This window comes from Aplidium turbinatum, chromosome 7 (assembly GCF_918807975.1).
Source record: "Aplidium turbinatum chromosome 7, kaAplTurb1.1, whole genome shotgun sequence".
Lineage (NCBI taxonomy): Eukaryota > Metazoa > Chordata > Ascidiacea > Aplousobranchia > Polyclinidae > Aplidium > Aplidium turbinatum.
This window is the reverse complement of record NC_137478.1, coordinates 30,385,844-30,413,777: the sequence shown is the minus strand read 5'-3', so window position 1 is coordinate 30,413,777 and position 27,934 is coordinate 30,385,844. Positions and strand designations below refer to the sequence as shown.

The following is a 27,934-nucleotide window of genomic DNA, read 5'->3' as shown; positions in this document are numbered from 1 at the left end:
AATTCGTACGCTTGACACAGGAAAAATAAAGCAATTTAAACGCAATAAATCCTACGTTAGAGAGCGATGTTATTATAAACGACTGCGTAGGCTAACAGATATGAACATAGACGTAGTTGAGGTGGTTTCCAATAAACTGTTAACAGAAGCAGCAAAAGGAAGTTGATGGACATCTTCTGTTGACTAACTAAATTACCTTAACACTTGTGAAACGCAATGGAGATTCCTAGCTGACTGACCATTATGGAATGTGAGTGGCCTTTCTGATTAAACTGGAACAGTAGTTGAGATAAAAACTCTGTTTTGTATTATTGCCATGTGTTGATACAGGCAGAACGAGAAGTGGAGTTGATATGTCGACATGAAGAGTTGATGTGGATGGACACCCAAATACTTAATGCTTTCAACAAAGAGAATAAATTCCTGGCTAAATTCCTAATGTTCAGCAAATTCTTTGCAGATTTCAACCAATTCACGCAAACCAACAAGACTAGGACGAACGCAACACAGGTCATTTCAATAAACTAAACCTGAAGGTTTAAAGTTAAATACGTGAGGGTAGGCTACTGGACTGCACTGTAGAATATGACATTGAAACAAAAATGTAGGAATGCGAAGCCGCAGTCGGTACAACTGCTCGCTTCACGCAGTGACGTAGCAAAAACTTGAAGGGAATAAAAGCAATAGTTGGGGAAAAACGTCATTTAACATGAGTTACAATGCTGTTAAAACGTTGCAAATAGTATTAAAACATTTTTTGTGGGAAGCAAAATAAAATTTTAGGTGAGCAATGAGATCCCCAAAGTCGTAGTTTCAATGACCACAAAATGCCCGGAAGTGTTATCAGAAAAAAATAATTGTAGGCCTACCCAATTTTCTGAAATTTGGGAAAAATTTTAAGGTCGCAGAAGACAAAAATTTTGCATTGAGAAGATTTCAGGATTTGCCCATGAGGCTGGACAGGGCAAACACATGTTTTTGGAAAAAGTCTTGATGGCTAGTGTGGAGGCTACACCGGTATGGTTAGCTTAGCGAAACAAAATGATCACTGTTCTATAGTGAGTAGTCAGGTAGTACTGACGCCAGGAAGATCGCTTCTTCTCAACTGGACTCTCATTTGCGTTGGAGATTGTAGGGACCCATGATGAATGTTCATTGTTTTCAACCTTGTGCAAAATGTTTTTTTGTATAATATTTGCGTTCTTTAAAAAACTCACTTGTTGTGAATAAAAATAATTGATAAATCATTTTACACTCGATAAACTGTCGCACGAAACAGATTAATCCGCTTTCGGGATTTTGCTCTATTGACCCTCCCCAGAAAACCCAACGGCAGCTTTCACTAGTGATTCAGCTCAATGGCGATTGATGCCTTTCAATTTTCTCCGTTTTAGCAAAACGTTGCATTATGACGTCAAATCGGTGATTTTATCAAGAATAACTTTTAAGAAATAGCGGCAGTTTCAAATTGCTGTGAAGTAGCCTAACAACTATTCAATATCTCCGCAAATCACCTCTATGATGAAATCTTGAGTTCACCCTTGTTGTTCTACAATCGTAAACATATTGTTGAAATTTGCCAATTTCAAATTACGTAATTACTTGCCGTTTCTTTTAATCTGAAAGTGCTTTCTATACCTCCACACAAACAAGTTTCGCCATAAGATAGGCTATAACACAATATTTTATTTCCAATTCAAAATCTATTCATTCTAAAAAAACGCCAATTTAAAAACTGGTGTTTTAAATTCTGCAATTCGAACTCACGCATAAAACTTTGGAAGAAACTCCTTGAGACTCATTTTTGTTACTTCTGTGTCATCGGAGCGTAGCTACGCCAGCAGCGGTTCTGCTGTTAGCCTATAGGGGAGGGGTTATTAAACATTTCAATAAATAAAAACCAAAAACCCCAGCAAGATCATGATAAATTTTGGGGAAAAATGGCTCAAAAATTTTTTGGTAGAGATCACGTTCGGCTTCACTGAAGAACTCTTGAAAGCGATTTGTGATAGAAAATGGTGATAAAATGAAGTTTTTATTTATTCGCTAACAAAACAAAATAAACTGAACTTGTATTTGGAGATTTGCAAAGCGTTTGTGAGCAAATTCATTCGACGTGGTCTGGCAACTCTTGTTTAAGTCTTGAGTGTTTATCATAGGTAACGACTAGAACAGCACACAACTAAGGCGAAAGAGCAAATTGAAATCGGGAAAAAATGATGGTTTGCGAAAATGAGAGAATTGAAAGTAGTTACTTTTATACTTGTGATGAAAGGAAAAGCGAGATGTTTAATTTTGCACTGGTCCACATAACCAGTGCTTCCACTTTGAAGAATTTTATCCCGAAATCGGGATTTTTCAACGCTTCGAAGGATAAAAAAGGGAAATGAAGATCAGAAGGATTTTTTAGGGATTTTTAACAATTTTACAAGGAAATTTTGTCTTAAAAAGGGAATTCTTGTTTTTAGCAATATTAAAGAAAATTTTATTAATATTTCCATTCAAAAGTTCTAAAAACGACTGGAATAACGATGATCAGCTGGTTTCCGTCGTCACTCGCCATCCGAAACCTCCTCTCACTCTCTTTCCCATTCTCGCTTTTCGTCACTTGATTTCTATTCTCGCCATTTTGGGAATTTGACGTGAGTGCAGTGAGTGAGTTAGTTTTCAGGGTACGAAATGAGGGTACCATACCAAGTGTTCAGGATACGAATTAGGTTGCACCCATAATAGAGCTAGCTAGGCTGTGTATAGGACATGTAGCCTATAATTGTACCGTATGGTGTACACAGTCAGACTGAGTCAGTATCATGAATAGGCCTAGTATCCTAAAGTTTTTCATCAGTCTCAGATGATTGTGAAGATGTTACTGACAAGGAAAAAAAAGAGATAGCCTCGCATTGTAGAGTTAAACAAGTTAGCGCATCAAGGAAAACCGAACTGAACACAAAAATAAATTTGTTAATCGATGGATAATTTGTTACTGCACATTTACCACCTGTATATTTTCTGTGTTAGGGATAAGTTAAAGAGTCCGTGTGGGAAAGATGAGAGTGGTAATTGGTAAATGATGTCCAGGACTCCAGGTGGTAAATATACCAGAACCGACTAACTGACAAGCGGTTTTTTGGCTGGACAGTGAACAAAGGAAGTAAACCATGTTATTGTAAAATATGTACTGCTTTTGTGTAGCCTACGGTAGCCTACTGTTCTAATAAAACAGCGTGGCTTCGACATACCGTTGCTACTGAAAAAAATCAAGCTAACTTTTGTAATTTATTCAGCAACTTTCTGTTATCAGATTGGGTTTGTCAACTAAATCAGCCATGCTACTGCCTGCAAGGTTTTGTTTTTTGTAGCGATTTGAATACTATAGGCTACCACTTCTTCAATTCACTGATGTTCTGTTCTTTCAGGGTAAAACGTAACTTGGGTGAGATTAAAATAACTTTAAAGTTGTATTGGCATTTTTTTTAAACTTAAATAACGTCAAAAATAACCTCGCTTATGAAGAAAATTTTGAAGGATTTCCGACTGAGAAAAAAGGGATTTTTCAGGATAAAAAAGGAAACTGAAGAGGATTTATCAATTGTCAAAAGTGAAAGCACTGCACATAACACAACATTTTTTTCAATTTTCTCTTTCGGCTTAGTTGTGTGATGTTCTAGTCGTTACCTTTATCATCGTTCATCGACCAGGTTGGAAGTTGGATTGGTGATTGGATTCTCGGAAAACTTCAATGAGAGCTTAATCTTGGCAGATTAGCATACTTCTAGAGGCTTTCAACAACTTAGACCTGGTCAGCGAGGTTAACAGAAATGGAGAGCAGTCCTTTGAATGCGTTGCTCAAGTGCACACCCCGAGAGGCAAACTAGTGCCACTTGATTTCTGTTTATGAATTTGAGCATTTAACCAACTGAGCTATTGGAGCAGATGGAGCTTCGGTATGGTTTGTGAAATATACGATTATTATTTGCTACTATATTATATATTTTAAGTTATTTGTTGGTTGGAAGTTGGAGAGCATACCTACTAACTTCTGGGTGTATTGCCACCTGGTGAAATAAAATTAAAAAGAAAGGGATGAAAATATTAAATTACTAACCAAGGTTATTCGATGCCATATTCGCTATCCTTACTTTAGGCTAATGAAATCATGCCAAATCCCTTTTAAAAACCTTTGCAATGCTTCGACTAGAATGTCTGAGCTGTGATATGTTCTTATGGCTTTCAAAGTCAAAGATTTCACAATCTATCTCTTTATCATGTACGGTACACTAATTCTTGGTTTCAAATTTGTAGGAATCTTTGTTGAACACTAATAAAATATCGGAACATTTTGTAATGACAAACTTAGTACAATATGTTATCGTACGTGGTGATTTGTATCGAAAACTGAAGTGGCCAACAGGAGCTATAATTGCTCAAGCATGCCATGCCTGCACTGCAATAATGAGTTTATACAGAGATGATTCTAACGTTTTAGAATACACCAGTGATGTTGACAACATGCGAAAGGTTGTTTTGGAAGCTAAAGATGAAGAGAATCTTTGTTCGCTGTCACAAACATTACAAGAAAATGACATTGATTTCAAACTGTGGGTAGAACAACCAGAAAATATTGCAACTTGTTTAGTAACAAAACCTTACAAAAAAGAAGTTGTTCAAAAATACTTTAAAAATCTGAAATTGTTCAAATGATCTTTATAACATGCTATTCAAAGCACTGTAATTTATAGATTACATTTAGGTGTCCTTTTTGCATGCCCATGTTCTGACCAATTGAACACAGAAGTGGTTTTTAGAAGTAGGCTAGATAGCTTTCAAATCATCAATCAGCCTCAATACATCAATCAGCCACCCAAGAACACTTTGGAACACTGCACGACAGAGGGAACATTGGAAGAATTTATCAAAGGCCGCATCGGCTAGCCTACAATACTGTAGTAGATAGCTTTGCAGCAGAAATTAGGAAGTAACAGCTAGAAGAGATTAGCCTTTAAGAAAGATTTGGAAGATGAAACTAGTCATTTGAGGTTTTTAATGGTGGGTACTGGGTAGTTGGTGCAATGGTGCATGCTATTTTTTGTCTTGCATTTAACTCAATGATGATGCATTATGTGAGCAGTGTTTTTATCATAGTGTACTTTTTCTTAAAGATGAATTCATTGTTTATGTAGAAAACAATCACTTGGTATGTTTGAAAGCAGCTTTGCATAATTAGATGTAGTTGTCAACAGTGTGGATGATGTACAATTGTAGAAGATGTTGTACTGTGTATGTGTTTTAATAAACCAATTTGTGTATCACAAAATTGCTTACAGGTCTTTGTTGGGACCTGCCAAAGACCATATAACAATGGCCCAATGTTATTCCTGTCTAGCACTCAAAATTTAGGGAATAGAGTTAGGACTTTGCCTCTACACAGTTTTACTGAAACACAGAGTGACCTTCCAATGGAGTACCGGTATATGATTAATAGTTAGATACAATGTATATATGTATAATATACAGTATGTTGATTGCTGGGTTTGGTTATTTGCTTCATTAAAAAGGGTTGTCACAGTTTCATGTTGTTATTACTATATTAATTAAATGGTCTATTTCTCATCATCATGTTAGCATGAAACAGCATCAAAAACTCAGACAAAGGGTGAACATTGTTTGCATTTGCGGTTTGGATCATTGTAGATTAACTTGTTTATTGAAATTCTCAAAATCAAAATTTCTCATTGAAACTATCCTGTGAGAAAACCAGTCTTCCATTTTTTGCATGCAATATGTCATTAAATTGTGGATTGCTTCTCAATGTATTTAATCAGAATTTTTTGCTGTTATCTATTACCAGGTCATTTAGTACAATTAGTCAAAATTTAATTTGTTACATATGAAAAGTTTTACGAAATTGTGAGCTAATACAGTATTTTCATTATTATGTTCAAGAAAGTGGTTGAACAATTACTTGTTGGTTATCTGGTAAAGTCTAAAACAAGAGCATAACAACTGTATTATATTATAATGTTTACATTCGGTGCAGTGGCATAGCGTAACCATTTTTTGGGTGTTCTCTTCAGCAATTTTAAGCATTCTTTTAAAATACAAATTTGTAGATTATATGCTTAAGGCTTGCTGAAAAAATAAAAAAATGAACACTCAAAGAAAGGTCACGCTACACCACTGATTTAGTTACTGTTGTACAATCACCAAGAAACTGAGGAAACGTTGCCATTTATATAGGAAGCAGAACTGGATCACTTTGTGTAAACTATTGATTAATTGGCTGTTAATATTAAATACCGTGATATTGCATTAACAGTGTTCACATATTTTTGATTTTTTGCAGACTATAAAATTTGAATTATGCCCGCACGTATTGTTGGGTGGGTTTGTGACCGAGAATGGATGGACGTTTATCACAAGGCATTTTCTGCTGACCCTGATGACCAGCAACATGCTGTAGATGTGATTGCTGTTTGGAGGCTGAGAGTTGCAAATCGAATTCCTCTTGCCATCGAAGCCACATTCTTAGCCCTCAAGGCTTTGATTGCCCAGCCAAAGGTCTGTGAAGAGTCACAAAAATTAATGATGTCTACTGTTATCACACAATTTATTGGACTTGTTACAGAACGCAGTTATCGATTCACAGCTAGGATACCGATGCATGTGGTTGGAGAAGACCTCGGTATTCCAGAATGGTTAGTCAATCTCCGACATGACGTATCACACGGCCGTCTGCCTTCGTTATGTATGTTAGAGAAGGGTGTCTATTTTGCGCTTGATTGGCTCAAAGCTAATCACTGGGATGCACAAGCAAAAGCTATATCAGATTGTGGAACTCCACTTGAAGATCTTGTCAATGATGATTCCATGGTTGATGTTGATGAACAAATTTCTTTGGAGCTTCAGAAATATTCTCAAATGTTTAATGATGATAAGTACAAAACACAAGCCTGCGAAGTGCTTGAAAATTTAGCCAAAATTTCTAACGTCAAACGTTTGTGTGTTGTGTTTGTATTTAAAGGACATTATCAAAGTCTGAATGAGCAGCGAAATGCAAACCCAGAAGTCGATTTTAGTTTGTCATCCAATAAAACTCTTTTATGGAAACCAGTCATTAAATTGATACAAAGTGAGCGCCAGCTTCCAACCTTATTATATTGTTTTGTGTTTCGTTTGTGTCGAAGCAAAAACCTTCTAACATCCAACGTCTTGACGTCATGGTGTTTGCATATAATTCAATTAATAGGAAAGGGTTTACAGTCGTACCATAAGGCTTGGAATGAAATCGTTAGGTTACTGGTTGGAAATGTGAATTGTTTCACTGATCAATTGTATGAAAAGATGTCTGCAGCATTTTGTATTAAAATGCAAAAAGAACAGCAAAACAAACTGAACACTTTACGTGGCATTTTTGACAATTCTACATTTTCTAACACAAGCAAGTTAGATGAAGAAAACTCGCCAAGTTACGTTTATACACTCAATGATATGTTAGTTAGGGTTAAGCAGAAGCCACAACCACAAAATGACGTAGTGTGGGATATATTTGATGGTGAGGACTTGACGGCTTGTAACATTGGACTTATGCCTGGCCAACAACACGAATTTTTATCGAAACAACTGTTTGGATTTTTATTTACTGACTCATCAGAGGAAAAGGAAGCTGAGTCTGGTATTAGTGAAACAACTTTTGATCAGGAAACAATTCTCGAGTCTGCTGAAGTATTGGAAGATCAACATGAGGAACCAATGGCTGATGTAACTTTTCATGAAGATCCCATTGTGTGTGATGACGCTGAAACGCCAAGTGTAGTGGGAGCTTTTGATGGCCTTTTAAAGCAAGACTGGGATAAACTTGTAACAAGCATAGACACATTTTAACGAACTAAGCGCAAAAATATTAATGTTTTTGTTTTTCACTATAAAATACAGTAGAACAAACCGTTTATTAAAATGTAGCCTATCTACAATACCGGAATGGCCCGTTTCGGTGAGTCCGATCCCTTAACGGGGGATTTTTCAATTTTTTTTTTTAATTATCGGGTACTGTAGCCTAATTATCATTGCCGTTTTAGGGTTAGGGGTTTGGGGTTAGGGTTAGAGGTTAGGAACTCACCGAATCAGACTCACCGAATCGGACTCACCGAATAGTAGCAGACCCCTACAGTCAATACGCTCTTAACCAGAAAGATGGTCAGAACTTCCCCTCTGTGTTCAAAAAGGTACTTTAACTTTATCTTTTCCTTTGCTCGGTGCTTTTTCTCTATCATTGTAATTTCTAGCCTAATTCCCTTTTTTTCTGTCTTGTCTGATGTCTTTTCAACGTTTCTTGACGGTGGCCCTAAAGATAATAAATTTACGCTGTTGGAAAGTAGCCTACTGGTTTTAGGCATTCACTGTATTCAGTTTATCCTCTAGGTATCTTGTTGCGTGTTTTAACTCTGATTCTTGCTGCTTTACTTTATTCTTTTTATCAGTATGCTTTTGTGTTGCGCCATCGTTGCTGAACAGGTTGTGTTAACCTGTTTTAGCCACCTTGATAAAGTCAGTCGTACTGACTGACGAAACGTCGGAAATACAAAAAGCTAGTAATCATCTTTAACATCAGGAGGTAACCTAGTAAATAGTCACCAGAAGAACGCAAATTACTTAATTATCAAATGCCTGGTGAACAGTCTCTCTCTGTTTTTTTTTGTAGGCTATCTGTTGTAACTTATTATGACCGACGGTAGCACTTGGTTGACATGCATGTTGTACCATCCATTTTGAAGGGAAGGAAAATGTTGTAAGATAAATTTTAACTTAATGACTTAATAAAGAGTTGATATTGATCAGATGGCGATCTTGTTTTATGCATATGAGTAAGTTAATCTAGCGAGTTGCTGGGAAATTGGAAAATCTATGGAAGTATTTTCTAGCCGAAGCCGAGTCAAAATTCCTTGTGTTGTTTGTCGTAGGCCTACACTCTACTGGCGTATGACGCTACAGCATGCGCTGCAATGAATAGGCCTACCAGTACTAGGTGCATAAGAAACGGTTAATGAGATCGCTTGTCTAAAGACCCTGACTTTAGATGCATCGCGATGTCTGAGAGCAGCAGTTCGTCCAATTGACAGAAAAATGCGTAACCTACTTTCTGCAACTGGATGCGATAACACTATAGCGTCGCGTGTAGGCTGAACGCAGCAAGGAAAACATTCCGACAACCAGGAGCGACCCGCTAGTGTGTGCTGTCCCTAGTGCTGCAGCACTCCCATAAAAAGTTTTCACTAAAATCTTTTCAAATATTTTTGCGTTTCTTCCGCCCAAAATGTGTTTTATGTTCTCTGTTCACAGAATTGCTGAGTGTTATAAGTGTAAATCATATTTGGAAACTCTGCGTGCTGTAAAATATTTTGCGCAAGGTTGCAACTGAAGAGACATTCGATTGTAACGTCGTAGAGCCGCGTGTTTTCTTGAATTGCCTGTACAAGTACAAGCGAATAGGAAAACGATGTGCTGTTTTAAAACAGCACACTGCAAAAAGGCGAATGTTGAGAAAAAAGGGCGCTGTGGACTGTGGTAACGTCAAAAGCTGCTTACGGCGCAATAGCGACACCAGTTTGAATCCGTCTTCACGTTGTGAAATTACGCATTGTTAAGTGATACGCAATAAACCAATTAGTAGTTTACATTTTCGCTGGTTAGTATTATGTTAGTTACAGAAGAACGCAAATAGGTAGGCACTAGAAAAACTAATACTTTTTAAGATAGGTCTACTTCCTATCTTTGGAAAAAAATGCTTGAATTTAATATGTCATGCAATAAGCAACGTGTCTACATCCAAAATGTAAAGTGACAGGCCACGGAAGTCCGCAGCACCCCCATTTCTAGGACTCACAAGCCGACAACTGTTGCCAGTCTAAACAGCACGCCACATGTCTTACAAGACTCGTGTGCTACAATAAGTTTACTTGTGTGCGACATATACCATGCTCTACCCCACTGGCCTGAATTTTGAACAAATCAAATATTTATCTTCTGCAGAGCAATGGCGCAGACTACGATAAAGTAAACCATCATTACATGTCGGTGCAGCGTGCAGTAGAAATACACCCGAGCCCATATTATCGTAAGTTTGGGTATCGAAAGGAGGCCCAAAATTACTTGCTCCCGTGGCCTAAAAAAGGCTTAACACAGAATTGCATTCATCAGAGAGTGAGAGAAAAAACTTTTATGTCGATATGATATAACCCGGGTCTTTAAAGTCCTGAGATATACCAAATGAAATCAAACTTTTATAAGTGTAGATTTAACGAATTTTCGAAACATACCGTGTACAAATAACGAAGCTTTTGAGAATTATTTTACTGGAATAAATTTCACGTAAAATTGATCTGACGTCTTGATGAAACTGCCTTAAACTTGCATAAATCTGTTTTCTTTAATAAAAAAAAAACACATCTAAGCTTTCTTTTAGAGTTCTGGGACCCCAACAAAAAGTTCAAATGTCCCTTTCTCGTATGACAACGTTTGACTTTTATCCAGTTGGCACGTGAAAATGTGAAATACCTTTTTATATATTAATATTGTTTTATTGATAATTTTAACGTTTTCGTATTGTTTAGTTTGTTTACATTTCGGATCATCACAACGAAAAACAATATGTTTCAAACATAGCAAAGGTCTAGAAAAAGGTAGAAGCGACAAAACGGACGTGATACCAAACCAGGACAATCATAAAAATTAGGCATGAAAATATGTCACTTTTTGAAGCCTGTATTATTACAGTAACCAGTATTGTCAAACTCATTTTGCGAAAATTTCTGGCTTTTAACATTGATTAAGCCTAGCCTCAGGTAAAAGTTCAAACAAAACCTTTCATAGAATCAGTGGTGGCCTTAAGGTTTTGTGGGCCCTGGGCAAGAAGTAATATGAGGGCCCCCAACCGTCTACGTATCGACAAATTAAAATACGCAAACTCAAATAACCATAAGTCACAATATCAAAAGAGGAATTAACATAATACAACAACAAACAGCGATGGTAAGCGAAAAAGGTGTATTTCATGCTGTGACATCTTCACATCACTGTGATGCTATGTTGTACTAGTATCACCTCACCCAGTGCCATCTGAGTCCTACACCACTTGTCTAGCACTTACACAAAATGCACCTTTCTAGCTTTTATTGCGGCAAACTTTTTCATACGAGAAGCATTGTCCAATGTTTTGCCCTTGTTGTGCCCAATTAAAACAACAGCTAGTCCAACCAAGCGTTCTTGGCTCATTGTAGAGTGAAGGTAATTTTTTATTAACTTTAGTTTAGAAAATGATCTTTCCACTGAGGCTACAGTACTGGTGCTGGCACAGCAAGAAATAGTCTTAGTAACAAACACAAGTTAGGGTCCACAACATTCAGTTTGTTTTGATAGGCTACAAATTTAATACTGTGTTTTTTTTGTTTTCAATGGTGAGTACGGTATATTCTTCGGAAGCTCTGCGCTTCAATGGAAAGTTCTTCACTGTCAAAGTCTCCAGCAAGTTCTGGGAATGCTTCGGAGCATTTTTTTTATGCAAACTACCGTACGTATAAACTATGGTGTAAAATTTAAGTTAGCCTACTACTTTCTGCAAGTGCTTAATGTAAATTTTCTTTGTGTATATATATTTTGGATAAGCGCGGGCCCCTTAAACTTGCGGGCCCTGGTCGGTCACTCAGTTTGCCCACCCCAAAGGCCACACCTGCATAGAATATATTTCTTTAAATCTGATTAGCTTGACAAATTGGCAAAAAACAACGACATAATGCTCTCATAATGTCACATTGCATCATGGTCTGTAACATTGGTGTGATCCAGAGAAGCTGCTACTTCACTGACAGCGCTAATCTTTGAAGTTGATGGCAGTGCTTGGTTGAAATTATCTTCTGATTTGTCAGATATGATTTAGTTGAATTACCAGACTCCGATAATATTTCAACAAGTGGTACAGTTTGTTGGTTGCTGAGCGTTGCATCTGGTGTGAAAATGCTTCACTTCGCATTTGTTTACGTGACTCTGTTTGTTTGTGCCAGGGTTTTATCAATTCCAGCCATGCTGCAGCTAATATCAATCTGCTGCATATGCAGGAATTTCTTGTCTTCTTCATTTGACATCATTGTTTTCCAATTTTTTTGCCGAGATATCAAATAGATTATATGAAGGGCTGTGGTTATATTTACTCCATATAGTGTAATAATAGCCTCAATAGTGTTGCCAGATAAAGAGTTCTGCCCTAATTTGAGAAGGGTGCAACCTAGTTCGTACCCTGAACACTTCGTACCCTCAGTTCGTACCCTGAAAAGATCAAGAGAAAAAATTAAAAAAGCCGAAGTCGCTGATCGCAGTTTAATAGCACAAAGCCGAAGTCGCTGATCGAAGTTTAATAGCACAAAGCCGAAGTCGCTGATCGCAGTTTAATAGCACAAAGCCGAAGTCGCTGATCGCAGTTTAATAGCACAAAGCCGAAGTCGCTGATCGAAGTTTCTGCAAACAAACTCGAGGGTTAGGGTCAGCGGGAACTGCGGAAAAATATTTGTGGAAACTGCGATCAGTTAGGGTTAGAGAGCATACATTACTCGATGGTTAGGGTAAGGGTTAGCGGAAACTGCAATCAGCGAGGGTTAGAGAGCATAGATTACTCGATGGTTAGGGTAAGCGGAAACTGCGGCTAGCGGAAACTGCGATCAGCGAGGGTTAGGGTTAGAGCATAGATTAGTTTATGGTTAGAGTTAGGGTAAGCGGAAACTGCGGGAAAATGTTTGCGGAAACTGCGACGAGCGAGGGTAAGGGTTACGGTTAGTGAAAACTGCGATCAGCGACTTCAGCTTTGTGCTGTCTTTCTCTCGATCTTTTCAGGAGGAAAATTTTAAAATGTTTGCGGGAACTGCGATCAGCGACTTCCGATTTTTTTAATTTTTTCTCTCGATCTTTTCAGGGTACGAACTGTTCAGGGTACAAACTAGGTTGCATCGATTTGAGAAAAGTTAAAAGGTGTTGAAAACAAAAACTTGTATTTTGGATTTTTTTTTTCAGTTGCAGGCAAAGATCAAAACCCTAATCTTATTCCTTACTCCAACCCTTACCTAACCCTTCCTAACTTTAATCCTAACTCTGCCAACACCTGATTGTAACCATGGCATTAAGTGTGGAAAAATAGCCACTTCCTATATAAATCGGTTTTGAATAATCCCTCGTTTGCTCTATATAGCAGTTGTGCTGTTTAAGTCGGTTGGCTTTCAAAGCATGATAATATTTGAGCAGTTTGTTAAATGTTCTGATAGCAGAATCTGCAATTTGTTGGGTATTATACGACTTGGGGTGGAGTATCATAAAAATTTTTTTTTTTAAATCAAAAAGTCTAGTTTACCAAAAGTTGTAGTTGACCCCAAAAACACCTTCAAACACAATTTTGGGTCGGTGTCCCCCAGGGGGTGTAGGCACACTCTCCCTAAAGTTCGAAAAACCCCAATTTATAAAAAATTTGATATCTCATTAACCACAGATGATAGAAAGTCGGTTGATGGCTCAAAATCATCAGAACATACAAGTTTATATTACCTTTACGAGAAGGGTTTTTACTAAAAGCTCTACAAAGTGTTTTTTTCACTCCACCCTACTATACGTGCCATGTTCCAGAAACTAATTGTTGCATTTACTGCAATTTTAGCACTTTCACCTATACACAGGCTTTTTTCTTCATGATAAAACATAAATTTTCAAAGAACCTCTTTACTTGTCAGTAATCCGGAAGAGGTAATATCTTCTTGGAAATGCACCAGCATCCAAATTTCTGAAAAACTTCTAGTTTTGGATGGCATGATCAAACACAGAATATAATATTATTCTCATAAATTTCCAATATGCAATGCATATAATACTAAACAGCTGAAAATAAATGGAAGTTTTGTTCTTCTTGCTTATGAGGCAGCAATTCAGGCAACATCTCCCAATTGTTGCAACCAGAGTAATGTCTTCATATCAGGCTCTATGAGATCCACATGATCTGCAGGTCCAAACACTGGACAGTGATTAAGATGTGCTGTGCTGTTTGACAGTCACCACAAACACAGACTGGTGAGTCACACAATTCCCAGGTAAACACATTGTGCTTGAAGTGACCAACACCAGTACGGAGGCGATTCAGAGTCACCCATTCTTTTCTTCGCAGGTCTGTGCCAGGTGGTACCATAGTGTCTGGTGTGACTTGGAACTGGTTGGGCCGTGAGATGGTTTCCCAACAGTCTCTTCATGACTTCATCAGGTCGAAGCAACCTTCATGAAGCGCCACAACGTGTCAAGAAAAGGGGTGCTTGGGAAGGCAGGCGTTGATGTGTTAGCTGTTGTGCATCAAGGACTACATTGTGGAGGAGATGGCGATTATTGACCTCTGCCTTTAAGTTTTGCTAAAATTCTGGAAATCTGTCAAATTTCGTAAATTTGTAGGGTTTTACCTATCTGTTTCCCCCAGTTTAGGGTTTTGCCTTTTTGATGCTGTCTTTTGGTTATTTAAATGATGATTTATTCTGTCTAGTCTAGGGGTCTGATTACCTACAAAATTAAACAAGTTAAGTTAATATTAAATATATTTGTTATAAATCAAAATTACAAGTTCGGGAAATTGAAAAGTACTTATTCTGTCTCTACCCAATTTAGTTTCAACGACCTGTGTCAGAAGAGCGACATTCTCCAGTCGTGACTTTTACCTTCTTTTTTCACAGTCTGTTTCTGAGTGTTTACATTTTTTCATTCTCCGCTTATTTCATAATCTACCGGTCGTGCCTTTTTATGAGTAATAGCCTGTGAGATTTGTGGGGAAGCGTGACCTAGATTCCGTGAGAGTGAAAGTTAGGTTTTGAATTTGCAACGTTGAAATGCATATTGCAATTCTGATCTGGGTTTTTTTTTTCGCTGAGACTTTTCGGTCATTTGTCCGAAATGACTTGAAAAAATTCAGTCATTTTTTATTTATTTCGGTCATTTTTTCTGATAAAACTATTTTCTTTAAAATATATGGCTGATACAAACCAAAATTTGCACTTTCTGACTAGCTACAACATTAAGTTTCGCTGAGAAACGTTGTCATGTTTATCAGCGAAACTTTGAAACAGCGTTGTCGTGTCATTTTGACCGAATTGACTATATATTTTTTTGACATTTTGACCGAATTGACTATATTTTTTTCGGACATTTTGCTAAAAAATCGGTCAATGACCAATAAATGACCGAAAAAAAAAAACCTAGATTCTGATAAGTTCCGGTTAAATGTCCTCAAAATATAAATTTCCTGGTTAAAACATGGTAGGCCTACATGTTACAAACTCGCTTATTTTTTCTTAAAATGTGAAGGTACGAGTTACCTCCAAACATTTTTCAAATTGAAAAAAAATTGGCAGGACTAAGTTTTAGGTTAAATCCAACAACAAAATGCTTGTGGAGCATGACATTTCTGATTTTTCTTGTAGAGGGCCAGTCTACTGCAACTACTAAAAACTTCTTGCAACTACTAAAAAATTCTCGCAACTGAAAACCAAAACTATGCTAGTTTGGCAGGAAAAACTTGCAAATTGGGCAACCCTGAAAAATTCTCAGCATTTTTAGGAATTGGCAGCAATTTTGAAGTGTTGTCTGACCATAATCTCAACTCTAAACTCCAATCATAACCCAAATCGTAATCCGCAAAACTTGTCTAATGGGCATCTGGCAACCCTGACAATGGGTATTTAGAGATACCACTCTCAGACTAATGCATAATTTTTCAGTTAAAATTAATCAGTGCTCAAAATTGTCACTGAGTTTTTGAGGGTTTAGAAATGTAGTTATTTTTTCAAAAAGAAAAATTGAAATTTTTGGCAACCCTGGTCACACCTAGACTGCAGTAACTTTTAGACCCCTACACCGGACATAAAAGAAACCCATACTCACTACTCAGGTAAAAGCTCGTTTTGATGTGGCTCGGAAAAGCATGGCAAGCTCTTTCTATGGTCGGACTGCACATCACATAGTAGCCTAAGATGATTGAGGTTTGAGATCCAGTTTAAGTTATTGTTTCTTGTCCTGGTGGGTGATGGAATGGACAAACTTGTAGATAACATGATGATTGATGATGTTGTCTTGATGGTGTTGATGAGGCGCTAACTTATTCCTTTTATGATGGTGTCGTGTGGGTTATAAAGTGTTGTATCTCATGTTGAGATTTACAATCATAAAATTATGGCACAGTTGTCAGCAGTATTGTTTAGCTAATCTTATATAAGTTATTTTAAATGATTCGGATAGGTGTAACAGTTGACCTTGTCCAGTGGTCCTTTTGCTCAGTTTATTTTTTCAAAAAGTATTTATAAATAGAAAACACGCAAGTTCCGCCCCGATATCTTAATTGGTTAGCGCGTCACTTCTGGAATGAAGCAGCTTCAAGATCAAGCGGCGCTGGTTTGACTCTCGGGGTGTGCGCTTGAGCAACGCACGTTAATGACTGCTCTCTAATCTCTATTCAGCGGCATCTAAAGAATGAATGGAATAGTTCCCCGGCAACAAGACTTCAACAATTGGAAACTTCACTCTGTCAGTCTCGGTGACCGGCCTGCGTCAGTGATTCAAAGCCTCTACAAGTATGCGAAACTGCCACGATTAAGCTCTGCAAGAAGCTTTTCCAGTCCGAGGATAAAGATTCAATCAATCAAGTTTGCTTAATGCATAAAGTCTGTTTTGTTTGATGACATTTCTATAGTTCTTATTAAAGAAATTAAGTCTGTGATTTAGTCGTTCAGTGATTAAGTCTATGTTTTAATTAACTTCCTACAATATTTGTTGATTATTTTTGCTGGGACTTGTTTAAACTTAACCCTGTCATTTCTGGGTCAATCTTTGTTGTTTGGGTCAGAGACCGAATTGTAGATTGCTTCTACTTTTCATTTCTATAACAACTTTTGCTGACTGACATCCTAGTTCATTTAGCTTATTTGAGCATAAGCTCGACAAACAGAACTACAAGGATTGAATTATCAAATCACAATTATCCATTGCCGTATTTATATGAAACACCTTTTGTTACATTGCAAATCTTTAAAACATTAAAAAGACATATGTAGTACTGTAGTAGTCCAGTTTTAATCCAGTGATGTCCCTGCTACCGAGGGTGGCCGGATTTACCTCCAAGTGCCGCAATCGCCTTCACACCCTGCTTCCACATCGTCTGTTTAACGCTTCCTTTCTTGTCAACCCCAACTTGCTGATTTCCTCTTCAACTTGCTTTTTCCACATTTTCTTGGGTCTTCCTTATTTTCTGCGACCCTCCACTTGTAACTCCAGCGCTCTTCTCAAAACACCATCTTCATCTCTTCTCAAAACATGCCCATATCACCTCACTCCATTCACTTTTGCCAACTTATCAACATTCTCATTCAACCCAAGCAAGTTCATAGGTTCTTCGGTAATAATGGACGCAAAGTTTCCTTACCATTGTTGTAAAAATTAACTAAAAATTTCTCTTTTGACTTGTACCACCCATTTTTGTGCTTAGTTGGCGGCCCACTGGAAAATCTTGCACTCAACTTTGAGTGATTTGAGAACCCCTAGCATGATACAATGATATGAGTTTCATTTCTAAGGAATGTTCACTGTTCCACAATGCTCCTCTTTCCTAATATTTAATTGGCTATTATTTGTTTTTACAGTTGGTTCGGTTTAGCAAGAATTCCGTTGTGGTAATTCAGTTTTCTGTAAATCAAAATGTCCAAGTTTTATGCTGCCGAATCCAGCAGCGACACAGATGAGTCTACTTCTTCTGATGAAGATATTAAAGCACCTCGTTCAAAACCCTCGGCTCAAAGAAGGTTTTTGCTCAGTGAAGATGAAGAGGAAGTTACTCGTGTAGTTCTTAGTGCCAAAGAAAAGGCATGGGAAGGATTAAAAGGCATCATTCACAAAATGAAAAATGCTAAAAAGACCAGAAATATTTCTAAGCTTTTGGATGAATATGAAAATCTTTGCAAATTTTATATCAAATCAAAAGCAGTTATTTTGAAAGAAGGAATTCCCAGGTTTTACATCAGAGTTCTTGTTGAAACAGAAGATTATGTAAATGATCTTTGGCAAGACAAAGACACAAGAAAAAAACTTAGCAAGATGAATTCGAAGGCTCATTCTACTCTTCGACAAAAAATCCGCAAATATCTCCGTGATTTTGAAAAGGAAGTAGCTGATTATCGTGAAAATCCTGATGATGATGAGCACCAAGAAGAGCCCTCTGAAGATGTTCCTGACAAAGCTAGTCTCTTCCTCGACAAGCCAATCAAAGCTGCTATAATTAGTAATGAAGCTGTCGAAGGAGATGGTGCAGAATCTGACTCTGACACATGGCCATCCACTGATACTGATACATCATCAGATGAATTCGATGAAGGTGGTATGGCAGGAAGGCAGCTTACTGCAGAATATTTTCTGAAGAAAACCGTTGGAAAAGATGATTCTGCAGATAAAGCAAAGAAAAAGGAACGTGCACAGCAACGTGACACAAAAGCTAAGAAGAAGGAAGATACTGAAGAATCATGGGAGCAAGTAAAGGGAGGTGGTAAATCAAAAATTAAATTGTTTGAGAAAGGAGTGGAAATCAACCACAATGTGGTCATGAAGAAGCTTATGGAAATTACGATGAATCGTGGAAGGCGCTCAACTGTCAGGAAAGAGCAAGTTGAATTGCTGAAGCAACTCAGACAAGTGTCTGAAGAAAACAACCTTGGCGTTGCTATGACTATACGCTTGTTGTTCGATCTCATATCAGGATTGTTTGATTATAATTCCAAGATTTTAGATTGCATGAGATCTGATCCGTGGAATCAAGTTTTGCGATATGTGGAGGAAGTGCTTGACCTTCTTCTTGCCAATCCAGATGTAGCTGTTTCCGAACATCTGGCTCTTGAAATGGAAAATGTTGAGGACAAAGAATCTGGATACCAGCTTAGTGGTAATCCGGTGGCTTTGGTAGAGAAACTACACAATGAATACATCAAGATATTGCAGACCGCAGATGCTCATTCTACTGAATATTTGAAGCACTTGCGTGAGGAACATCGAGTTATCAATGTTATTCAGAAACTTAAATCATATTGTGAACGCAATGGCTCATCTCAATACATTTGCAGTGCTTATTTGTTGCTCATTGAGTACACTTATTTCAAGTATGATCATAAAGCTGTTGCTTTGGGTGAAAGGAAAGCTGATGATGAAGTTAAGGAAGATGATGAAACGGAAGATAAATCAGAGCAGCTTAATTCAACAGAATTGATGAAGACTCTCTGCCAATATATTTATACAAAAGATTCGTCGGACCGTCTTCGCACAAGAGCCATCTTGCATCACATATATCATCATTCGCTTCATAATCGTTGGTATGAAGCCAGGGACTTGATGTTGATGTCGCATCTGCAGGAGATGATTGATGTTGCCGATATGCCAACAAGAATCATTTACAACCGTACCATGGTGCAGTTGGGGCTTTGCGCATTTAGGCGTGGATTGATGAAAGAGGCTCATCATGCACTGGTTGATATTCAGTCCACTGGAAGAGCGAAGGAATTATTGGCTCAAGGTTTGCTGTTACAACGTCAAGGAGAAAGGATTACTCCTGAGCAGGAGAAAGTAGAAAAGCGTCGGCAAATCCCGTTCCATATGCACATCAATCTGGAACTGCTGGAATGCGTGTACTTAGTTTCTGCGATGCTGCTAGAGATTCCTTACGTTGCTTCTCATGAGTTTGATGCCAGGCGTAGAATGATCTCCAAGCAATTCCATCATCAATTGCGTGTAAGTGAGCGGCAGTCACTACTTGGTCCCCCCGAAAACATGAGAGAACACGTTGTTGCTGGCGCAAAGGCTTTGAAAATGGGCGATTACCATCAGTGTATGAAGTATATCATCAATGATAAAATGAATGGGAAAGTTTGGAATCTTTTTCCTGCTTGCAACGATGTCCGTTCGATGTTGGAGACCAAGATAAAAGAAGAGTCCCTGTGCACATATCTCTTCACTTATAGCCAGTTTTACGACAGCATCAGCTTAGACTGGCTTTCAAATATGTTTGATCTGGACAAAACTACTTGCCACCAGATCGTTAGCAAACTAATCATCAATGAAGAATTGGCTGCTTCTTGGGATGAACCATCATCAAGTCTCGTCCTCCATCGGACTGATCCAACCAGGCTACAGAACATGGCAATGCAACTATCCGAGAAAGTTTCCACGCTCGTTGACATCAATGAAAGGATCTTGGAAGGAAAAACTGGTGGCGGAGGCTTTCAGAATTACCGCCAAGATAACGCTCAAAATCACCGAAGCAATTACCAAGGAAACCGTTCCTCTGGTTACGGCAACCGTCAAGGTGGTGGCGGTTACCACGGCAACAGATCAGGCTATCAGCACAACCGTTCTGGCTATCAGGGCCATCGCAGTTATAACTCTTATAATTCCAACTACAAGCAAGGAAGGAAAGGTTTGGTCTACTAGACACTGGGTTGAAAGTTTAGTGTCTGTGCAAAAAAACAACTGAAAAAGAAAGAGACAATTGTTAATGTTTTGTGCTGCTATTTTTAAGCTTTATACTACTCGTAGAGGGGGCTTTGCATTGATTCTCTAAAATTGTTTTAGAAAAGTGTTTGTACTGTATGTAGTAAATCTTCATCCACAAATCTTGAAAAAATGTAATTTTTTTGTTAGTTTAAAAAATACAAAATTTTTCAACTACAAAGTAGGATGTGAATCGTTGAATCTGAGTGATTGTATTTAAAAGCGCTACCTTAAGTATTCATCAGGGGTTGAAGCAAAGCCCCCTCCAAGCCTCCAAGAATGTTTCGAGTCTGTAGACTGATGGATATTTCTGCTGCGAACGACTGAACAGTTCCTTAGAGGTAATCTAGAGGGTGTTGGGAAGAACTAATCAAGAGCTTGTCTACACTAAATCACTTCCAAGATAATTTCATCATTTAATTGGCCAAGAATCAATTGTTTTATTTTATAAATTGGCACACACAATTCAGACTTGGGCTTCCCTCAGTCACAACTCATATCGTCTCGCATCATTTTAACGAAATATCAAGTTTGGATTGTTGAATGCAATTTTATGTTGATTCAACATTTTCAGATGTTGACGTAATGTAAAAAAGGATTGAATTAGTTACGGTAGCTAAGTTTATTGTGATGCTTAGGCTACATGTAATAATTTCTTCGTCAGTTTAACGTCGTCGGGTTTTCGTCATCCTTACAATGCTTAAAAACTGATTAAAAAGTTTTGTTTTATTATTTGAATGTTATATTTCCTGAAAAGAATGCTTTGCAAATGTTTCTGATCAGTGCTAAAAGTGTATAAATGCTGAATGTAGCCCATAGCAACGAAGAGTGATACAGAAATTTCATTTGATGGTGAAAAGCTTACATTGACGAGTGGTGAAGGTATTGTACATCTTCTGCTTCATTTATCACCTGGTAAATAAATGTGTTCTCTTGGTTACGATTTGTCTGTTGTCTTCATGCACATTACAAGTTTTGTCGTACCGTACAGTTAGTTTTTTTCAGGTTTGGAAGTAACGACTAGTTGTCACTATTCGATAGCGTTATTCGTTGCTTTCTAAATACCGAATGCTTATATCCATTCCTTTTAAAAATAAATATCGAATGCGCGTTATTCACTGCTTTTTTATGCAAGCAACGAAATCATTATTCGTTTTTCACTAATCGATATTTAGGAGAACTGCTGAATCATTTTTTGTTGTTCACTAATCACTTACTTCGTTGTCAAAACGAATTTACGAGATTTAGTTTTCGGATTACTATCCGACCTAGTCCCATTCCAGTTTTCGAACTTTAAAGGATTGGGAAAGTTTTGCGGCAACACAGTTCAGAAAAACCATGCCAGTGAGAGTCGTTGACAGTTCAATTTTATTTTTTTTCTTTGTCAGAATGCAAAAGAAATGATATTGTGAAAAAGAAATACAGTAACAAAACCAACAAAAGGAAAAGGTGGCAAAACCTTAATGGTTTAAGACGTGCATGAAAGGATCTAATATTGCGGTATATGCATCAATAAATATAGTTAAGCACGGCCACCAAACCTCATACTTTAAAACAAGTAGATGAATTAGTTAAGAAACAGTCGCCTCCTCGTTCCTGAAAGAACTGGAGCGCCAATTCCTAAAGCAATGAGAACGCGACTGAACCCAACAACATCACAAAAACAAACTAATACACACACACATATTGTAATTACGTAACGGACTATCAAAACAGGGACTATTTACAGATTTTATACAGAAATAAAGTGTTCGCAGCAACGATATTAAGTAGCTTATAGATTGCAGAACAAATACACAATATGGCAGCTCATTATCAAGATAAAATAGTTAAAAAAGTTTTGTTTTTTAAATTAATTTCCTGCACATGTAAGAGCATAAGAAGTGTGATGATATAGCAGCGTGTTTTTGGAATTGCCAATAAGAGTTGAATCATCTTTTATAGCGTCAGTGAGGGATGGAGTGTTTTTGGTATCGCTATTGAGAGGTGGAGACTCTTTGGTAGTGCCGATGAAGGATGTAGTGTATGAGTTGTTTCAAGCATCTTTTCCAAATCAATCTAAACAATAATCTTACGAAAAGTCAAGCGATCCTCTGAACGAACATAATAGCTTATAATAATCAGGGGGTATAGTTAGATGCAAGCTTGTAGTAACTTAGTGATATAGTCTTATCTGGAAAATATTAAATTATGCAATACAGGATATCCCTGATGCAATACAGCAGTGGTTCCCAACTCATGGGTCGCGACCCAAAGTTGGGTCGCCTGATAATTTTTTTGGGTCGCTTGTTTTTCAGGCATATTGTATCTTGGGCGAAAAAAATAACAATAAAAAAAATTTAAAACGTGAAGAGATCAAACAGAAAACTGGAAAATATAAACACAAGTCATGAAGCGTTTCATGTCGAGACATCGGAAAGCTTTGTAGCATGATCGTAGTGCAAGAAGTTTTAACAATTTTCGCTTTTATTATTGTTATTATTATTATTAAATATAAACCCAACAAAAATTTCAGTTTCAAACATAAATTAACTTGACAAAGTTACGAGATATATAGGCTATTGTAACGTGCACTATATGTCACGAACGCTATGTCGGACAAACTATGACAAAGTTTTCCACACGTTGGACTACGCATAGTCTGGTATGGTAAAACGCATCAAAGACAAAGCCCCAAGTGCTGTACGGACTTTATTGCTTTCTCCACAGAGAGGCATTTGCTGCAAAAAAGCTGTCTCAAGAGCTACACGAAGTGTTGAATGATGTGAAGTGTGTAAACTTTATCAAAACAAGTCCACTAAATCGGCATTTGTTTTCGTCTTTGTGGATTCTGATTGTTATCAAGCATTGCTGTTGCACACAGAAGTGCGATAGTTGTCACGAGGTCTTATCCTGAAGCGAGTTTGTAATTTGCGAGAGGAGATTGCTATCTTCCTGAGGCAACAGAACTGTGTGAGATTAGCCGAGAAGTTTTTGCAAGAAGATTTCAAGGCAAAAGTTGCTTACCTTGCCGATGTATTTGACTCTCTGAATTCTCTAAATTTATATATGCAAGGCAACGGTTTTACGGTGATTGATCGCGCCGCAAAAGTTTCTGCTTAAAACACAAAAAACTCATATTCTGGAAAAGTTATGTCATCAGAGATGAGTACGATATATTTGTGCACTACTATGAGATGAGTACAAAAAGTTTGTGCACTACTATGGAGAACCTCTAACACTTAATAACCAAAATGATTGGATAATTGATCCATTTGTTGGAAAAGATCTGCCTCAATTTTCCATCCCTGTTGCAGAACAGTTTATGGACATAACGACAGAAGTAGCAAACCGTATTTCTTTTGCGTCCTTCAAAGACAAATACCCCAAAGATTCTGCAAACATCCACTTTTGGGCTTCCATGTACAAAGTGTAGCCTATCCCACAGTTTCACAATTTGGGATTCAAAAACAGATTCCATTTGCAACAACTTGGCTTTGTAAGATTGGATTTAGCGCCATGTGTGTATTGAAAACTGAACAGCGAAACCGGCTGGAAGTTAAAGCCGACATGCGGCTATGCCTAAGCAAAATAACGCCTCGATTTCAAAAACTCACTGAGAGCAAGCCAGCACAGCTATCTCATTAGTGATTTGATAAACATATTATTTTCGGAAAAAGTTACCGGTACTGCTTTTGTAGTGCTGTTTGTTTGCAACACAATCTTGTATGGCTTTTAAAATATTACGACAATTTGCTTGGGTCGCAAGATTTTGCCGAACTGAATTTTTTTTTAAAAGGGTTGCCTTAAAAACGAGTTGGGAACCACTGCAATACAGTATACCGTAGTAGCTTATTCATGGAAGAGTAAAGATAGTAATCATCATCCTTATCCATTCGGGTGTAATATATGATAAGATATACATATAGTAAGATATGTTAATGTATAATATAGTAATAGCCTATATGTAGGATAAATTTACAAAAGTGGCATTTGGAAAGGCATGCTATAGGTTATAGCAGGATTTGGTGCAACAATTTATAATATGTATTATGACTGGACTGAACAGTCAGATAATTAAAGAGTTACACTGTTACAGCATAGGTTGATTTTCAGAACGCAAGTGCTTTTTCAGGTTACTGCAAAATATTGAAAAGGTTTCACTTTCAGTGATGGTTTTCTGGAGATTGTATTTGTTCCACACTTTAACTCCACTAAACTGGATGGAATGTTGAGTCAGTCTTTTGGAGAAGTAGGGGAGGAAAAAGTTATTGTTGCTTCTGGTTGATATTGAGTGCAAATTGTTATTAAGTTGAAATAGAGAATTAAAGCATTGGGGTAAGTAACTGTGTTGCCAACCTTGCGGTTTTCCCGCAAGTTTGGGCTTGTTTTTTTTTCGAGTTTGCGTATTGTTTTTGAGTTTGCGGGTTACTTGTTATTTTTTTTAATTATTTTTAGTAGGGCAAAGTGGGGCGTGTTGTCACAATTTTTACAAATCAGCATATATCTCGTTCTGTACCAATGGTATCGAAATGCTAGATAGTGCAATTGAAAGAGGTATCATTCGGCTTCTTTCAGCTACAGTTAAAGTTTTTCTGGATTATTTCGTTTTTACATAAATGCATGTTTAATGCAAGTGAATGGACTGTGACAACACGCCCCACCCTGGGGCGTGTTGTCACAGAGCATGGGGCGTGTTGTCACAAAATTTCTGCACATGCTTTATGACTAAAATATGACAGAAACCAACAAAAAATTGTTTTAATAGAGGCTGAACGAATACAAAATATGCGAAATGCAAAAAAATTTAATGTACAACATATTGGTAAAAATTTTATGCCCATTATCAAAAACAATAAAAATGTCATCTTGAGAATTATGTATCACTATCGAATGTATGTGTGTATCATTATCTAATATTAATTTTTATTTCCTAAAAAAGCGTTGTATTTTAACAAATACGCATATTACCTCGTAGTATAAGCATAAATAATTTTTTATGTTTCTTAATAGCCTATTAAAAATGCACACCTCGGGGCGTGTAGTCACAGCTGTGACAACACGCCCCGTGGTATGAAATCAGGTGGTTTCAACAACCATGTGTACATCTCTATTTACATGTCTTATCTGTTTGGTGTGATGAAAAGAGCAAGCTTAAAGCTAACGAATGGTATCTTTCCTGATCAGTTATGATCATACCTTAGTTTGCCAGACCATTTTTTAGTTTAGTTATAAACCTGATTTTGCCCAAAATTCAATGGCACTCCTCATAATTTCTGCTGTGGTGACAAATTTATTAATCTTCACTGCTTGTAAGAAAGAGAACTGAAAACTATGCCTTCCATTGAAAACTCGTGGTTATACGCTTGGGTTATCACATGGAAATCGTGCTGTGACAACACGCCCCACTTTGCCCTAATTGCTATTCATTGCTTTTTAAGTATCGATAGCGGAAAGTCATTGCTTTTTTTGGCACTATCGAATAGTGAAATAGTCATTGCTTTTTGACTAACGACTTCCAACCCTGTTTTTTGTTTATGCAGCGTATGCTTGCGCTCTTTCTGACCTGTTAAGATTCAACCAGGTTTTCGAGGAGACGTTCCTTCTAAGGATATGTAAGGTCTATTGGCACAATTTCCAAGCATTGTCGGTTGGACCTCGAAAGAAATTTATTTTAATAATTATTGAATACAAGTTGAATCCACAGTTGCCACTGAGCTAACGGGACGGACGAATCTACTGCACGAGAACTCCAAATTTAGCACGAGTTAAGTATTTGTGATTGGGTTTGCATTGCATTGAAACGGATGCAACAGTGACGATCGGTGAGGGAAAGCAAGGATAGCAGTGCTTACCTAAGCGAAAACTATGCAAAATATAATGACTGAATTCTAAGTTTAACTTCTTATTATTTTTATCACGTCTATTTTAACTTAAAAATTACTGTATTCGTGACTAGAATTACTCGTAACGCTTGTGAGTAGTCTAAGTCCTCACCAAACCGCATGTCTTGCCTATAAATGCCAATTAACGCAAACGCTTCTGTCAGAAACAACCACTGAAGCTCCAGGTAAGCAACTATCAAAGTTGCTTTCCCAGGTTCAAAAATGTCAAAAAACGCCTTCGTTTTATCCAATCCTCACCCGTTTTGCAAAACGTCACCAGCTGCTTAGCCAATCAGATGTGTTATGGTAGAGTTGCTTACCCAGTGATGTCACTGCATACATTCGCTAGAGCGGTTAGACTAACTCGTCAGAATGGTCTCTCGTCACGGTACACAGCACAAGCATCATAATGCCAAAAAGCTTGTTGCTGTTTTTTGATGTCTCCTCGCCATGTACTTTAGCCTACTAGCTTTCATAGTCATGCCTTTGCCCTTTTTACAGCGTTGATATAACGTTACTTCGCCAATGAACGTTCAGGTGCGGATGCAATATTTAGTTCCTTAAGCTTCTATACGCAGGAGGTAAACTTATCCAGATTTTTGTACAAATTGCTTGCGGTTGTAATGTTTAGGCCTAAGTGTTAGTTTTTGTAGTGTAGGCCTAACTGAATATCTGAGAATGAACATTCATGACGAATTAAACATTTAGACAACTATTATTCCATGTCTAACACTGGATTTTGGTCCTACAACGTTAAAATTAAGATTGTTTATGACTTCTAAACATTAAATGGATGTATGATCACGACATAGGCGAAGCACAATTTGACAAATTTTTATTTTTGATTTGTTTTGGAAATGCTTTCAGAGCGCACCAAATTGGAAGTGTTTTTCAAAAATTTGCCCTTAGTACGCCTTTCGTGCCTACTACCTTGCTGCAGCATATTTCCAAGTTGCTTTCCCAACGGTTTAAGCCACCGAACGTCACTGGGATGCAACCATTTGTTAGCATCTTCTGGGTTTGCCTCAATGTCCGCAGTCATTGGAGGGATTCTAGTTCCAGTTTCGAAGATATAAAATAACTTGGGGGTTTATAAAAGTAGACTTTTAGGTTGAATAATTAACGCAAACCTGTTGCAATAAGAGAGTGAAAAAACACAGTTCATCGCATAGTAGGGAAATGCAATATCAGATAAAAATTTGCTACTCTTATCCGGGACGAAAAAGATAGGCCTACTACTAACCACAATACTCGATATAGGCCTTTCAGCACGTTAATGAACGGGAAAAGGTTGTGCCGCCACTTTACCATGTGACCACTTGTTTGTTTAGTGTTTACCCCCTGCCCAATGTAGGCTAATAATAGTCGCTGTCAAAATACCTTTCTCCCTCACATTATACCAGTTCAGAAAAAGTTACTCTCTAAGGCAACGGTGTCCAACCTGCGGCCGTCGATAAATAATTATGCGGCCGTTAACACGTAATTTGATA

General features: G+C 37.6%; 2 protein-coding genes across 2 annotated transcripts; both read left to right on the top strand.

The window, feature by feature from the left end:
- Positions 1 to 4,701: 4,701 nt before the first annotated feature.
- Positions 4,702 to 8,764, top strand: LOC145774176 (uncharacterized). The gene has a single exon (XM_082585348.1). It carries the CDS (start codon positions 6,361 to 6,363, stop codon positions 7,879 to 7,881), a length of 1,521 nt encoding a protein of 506 aa, XP_082441474.1. The 5' UTR covers positions 4,702 to 6,360; the 3' UTR covers positions 7,882 to 8,764.
- Positions 8,765 to 17,699: 8,935 nt separating this feature from the next.
- Positions 17,700 to 21,520, top strand: LOC145774333 (eukaryotic translation initiation factor 3 subunit C-like). The gene has a single exon (XM_082585558.1). The coding sequence runs from the start codon at positions 17,749 to 17,751 to the stop codon at positions 20,518 to 20,520; it is 2,772 nt and encodes a 923-aa protein (XP_082441684.1). The 5' UTR covers positions 17,700 to 17,748; the 3' UTR covers positions 20,521 to 21,520.
- Positions 21,521 to 27,934: the final 6,414 nt, after the last annotated feature.

What these genes read in the sequence shown, in the direction of transcription:
- LOC145774176 (XM_082585348.1), top strand. Translation starts at nt 6,361, where the DNA reads ATGCCCGCACGTATTGTTGGGTGGGTTTGTGACCGAGAATGGATGGAC.
- LOC145774333 (XM_082585558.1), top strand. Translation starts at nt 17,749, where the DNA reads ATGTCCAAGTTTTATGCTGCCGAATCCAGCAGCGACACAGATGAGTCT.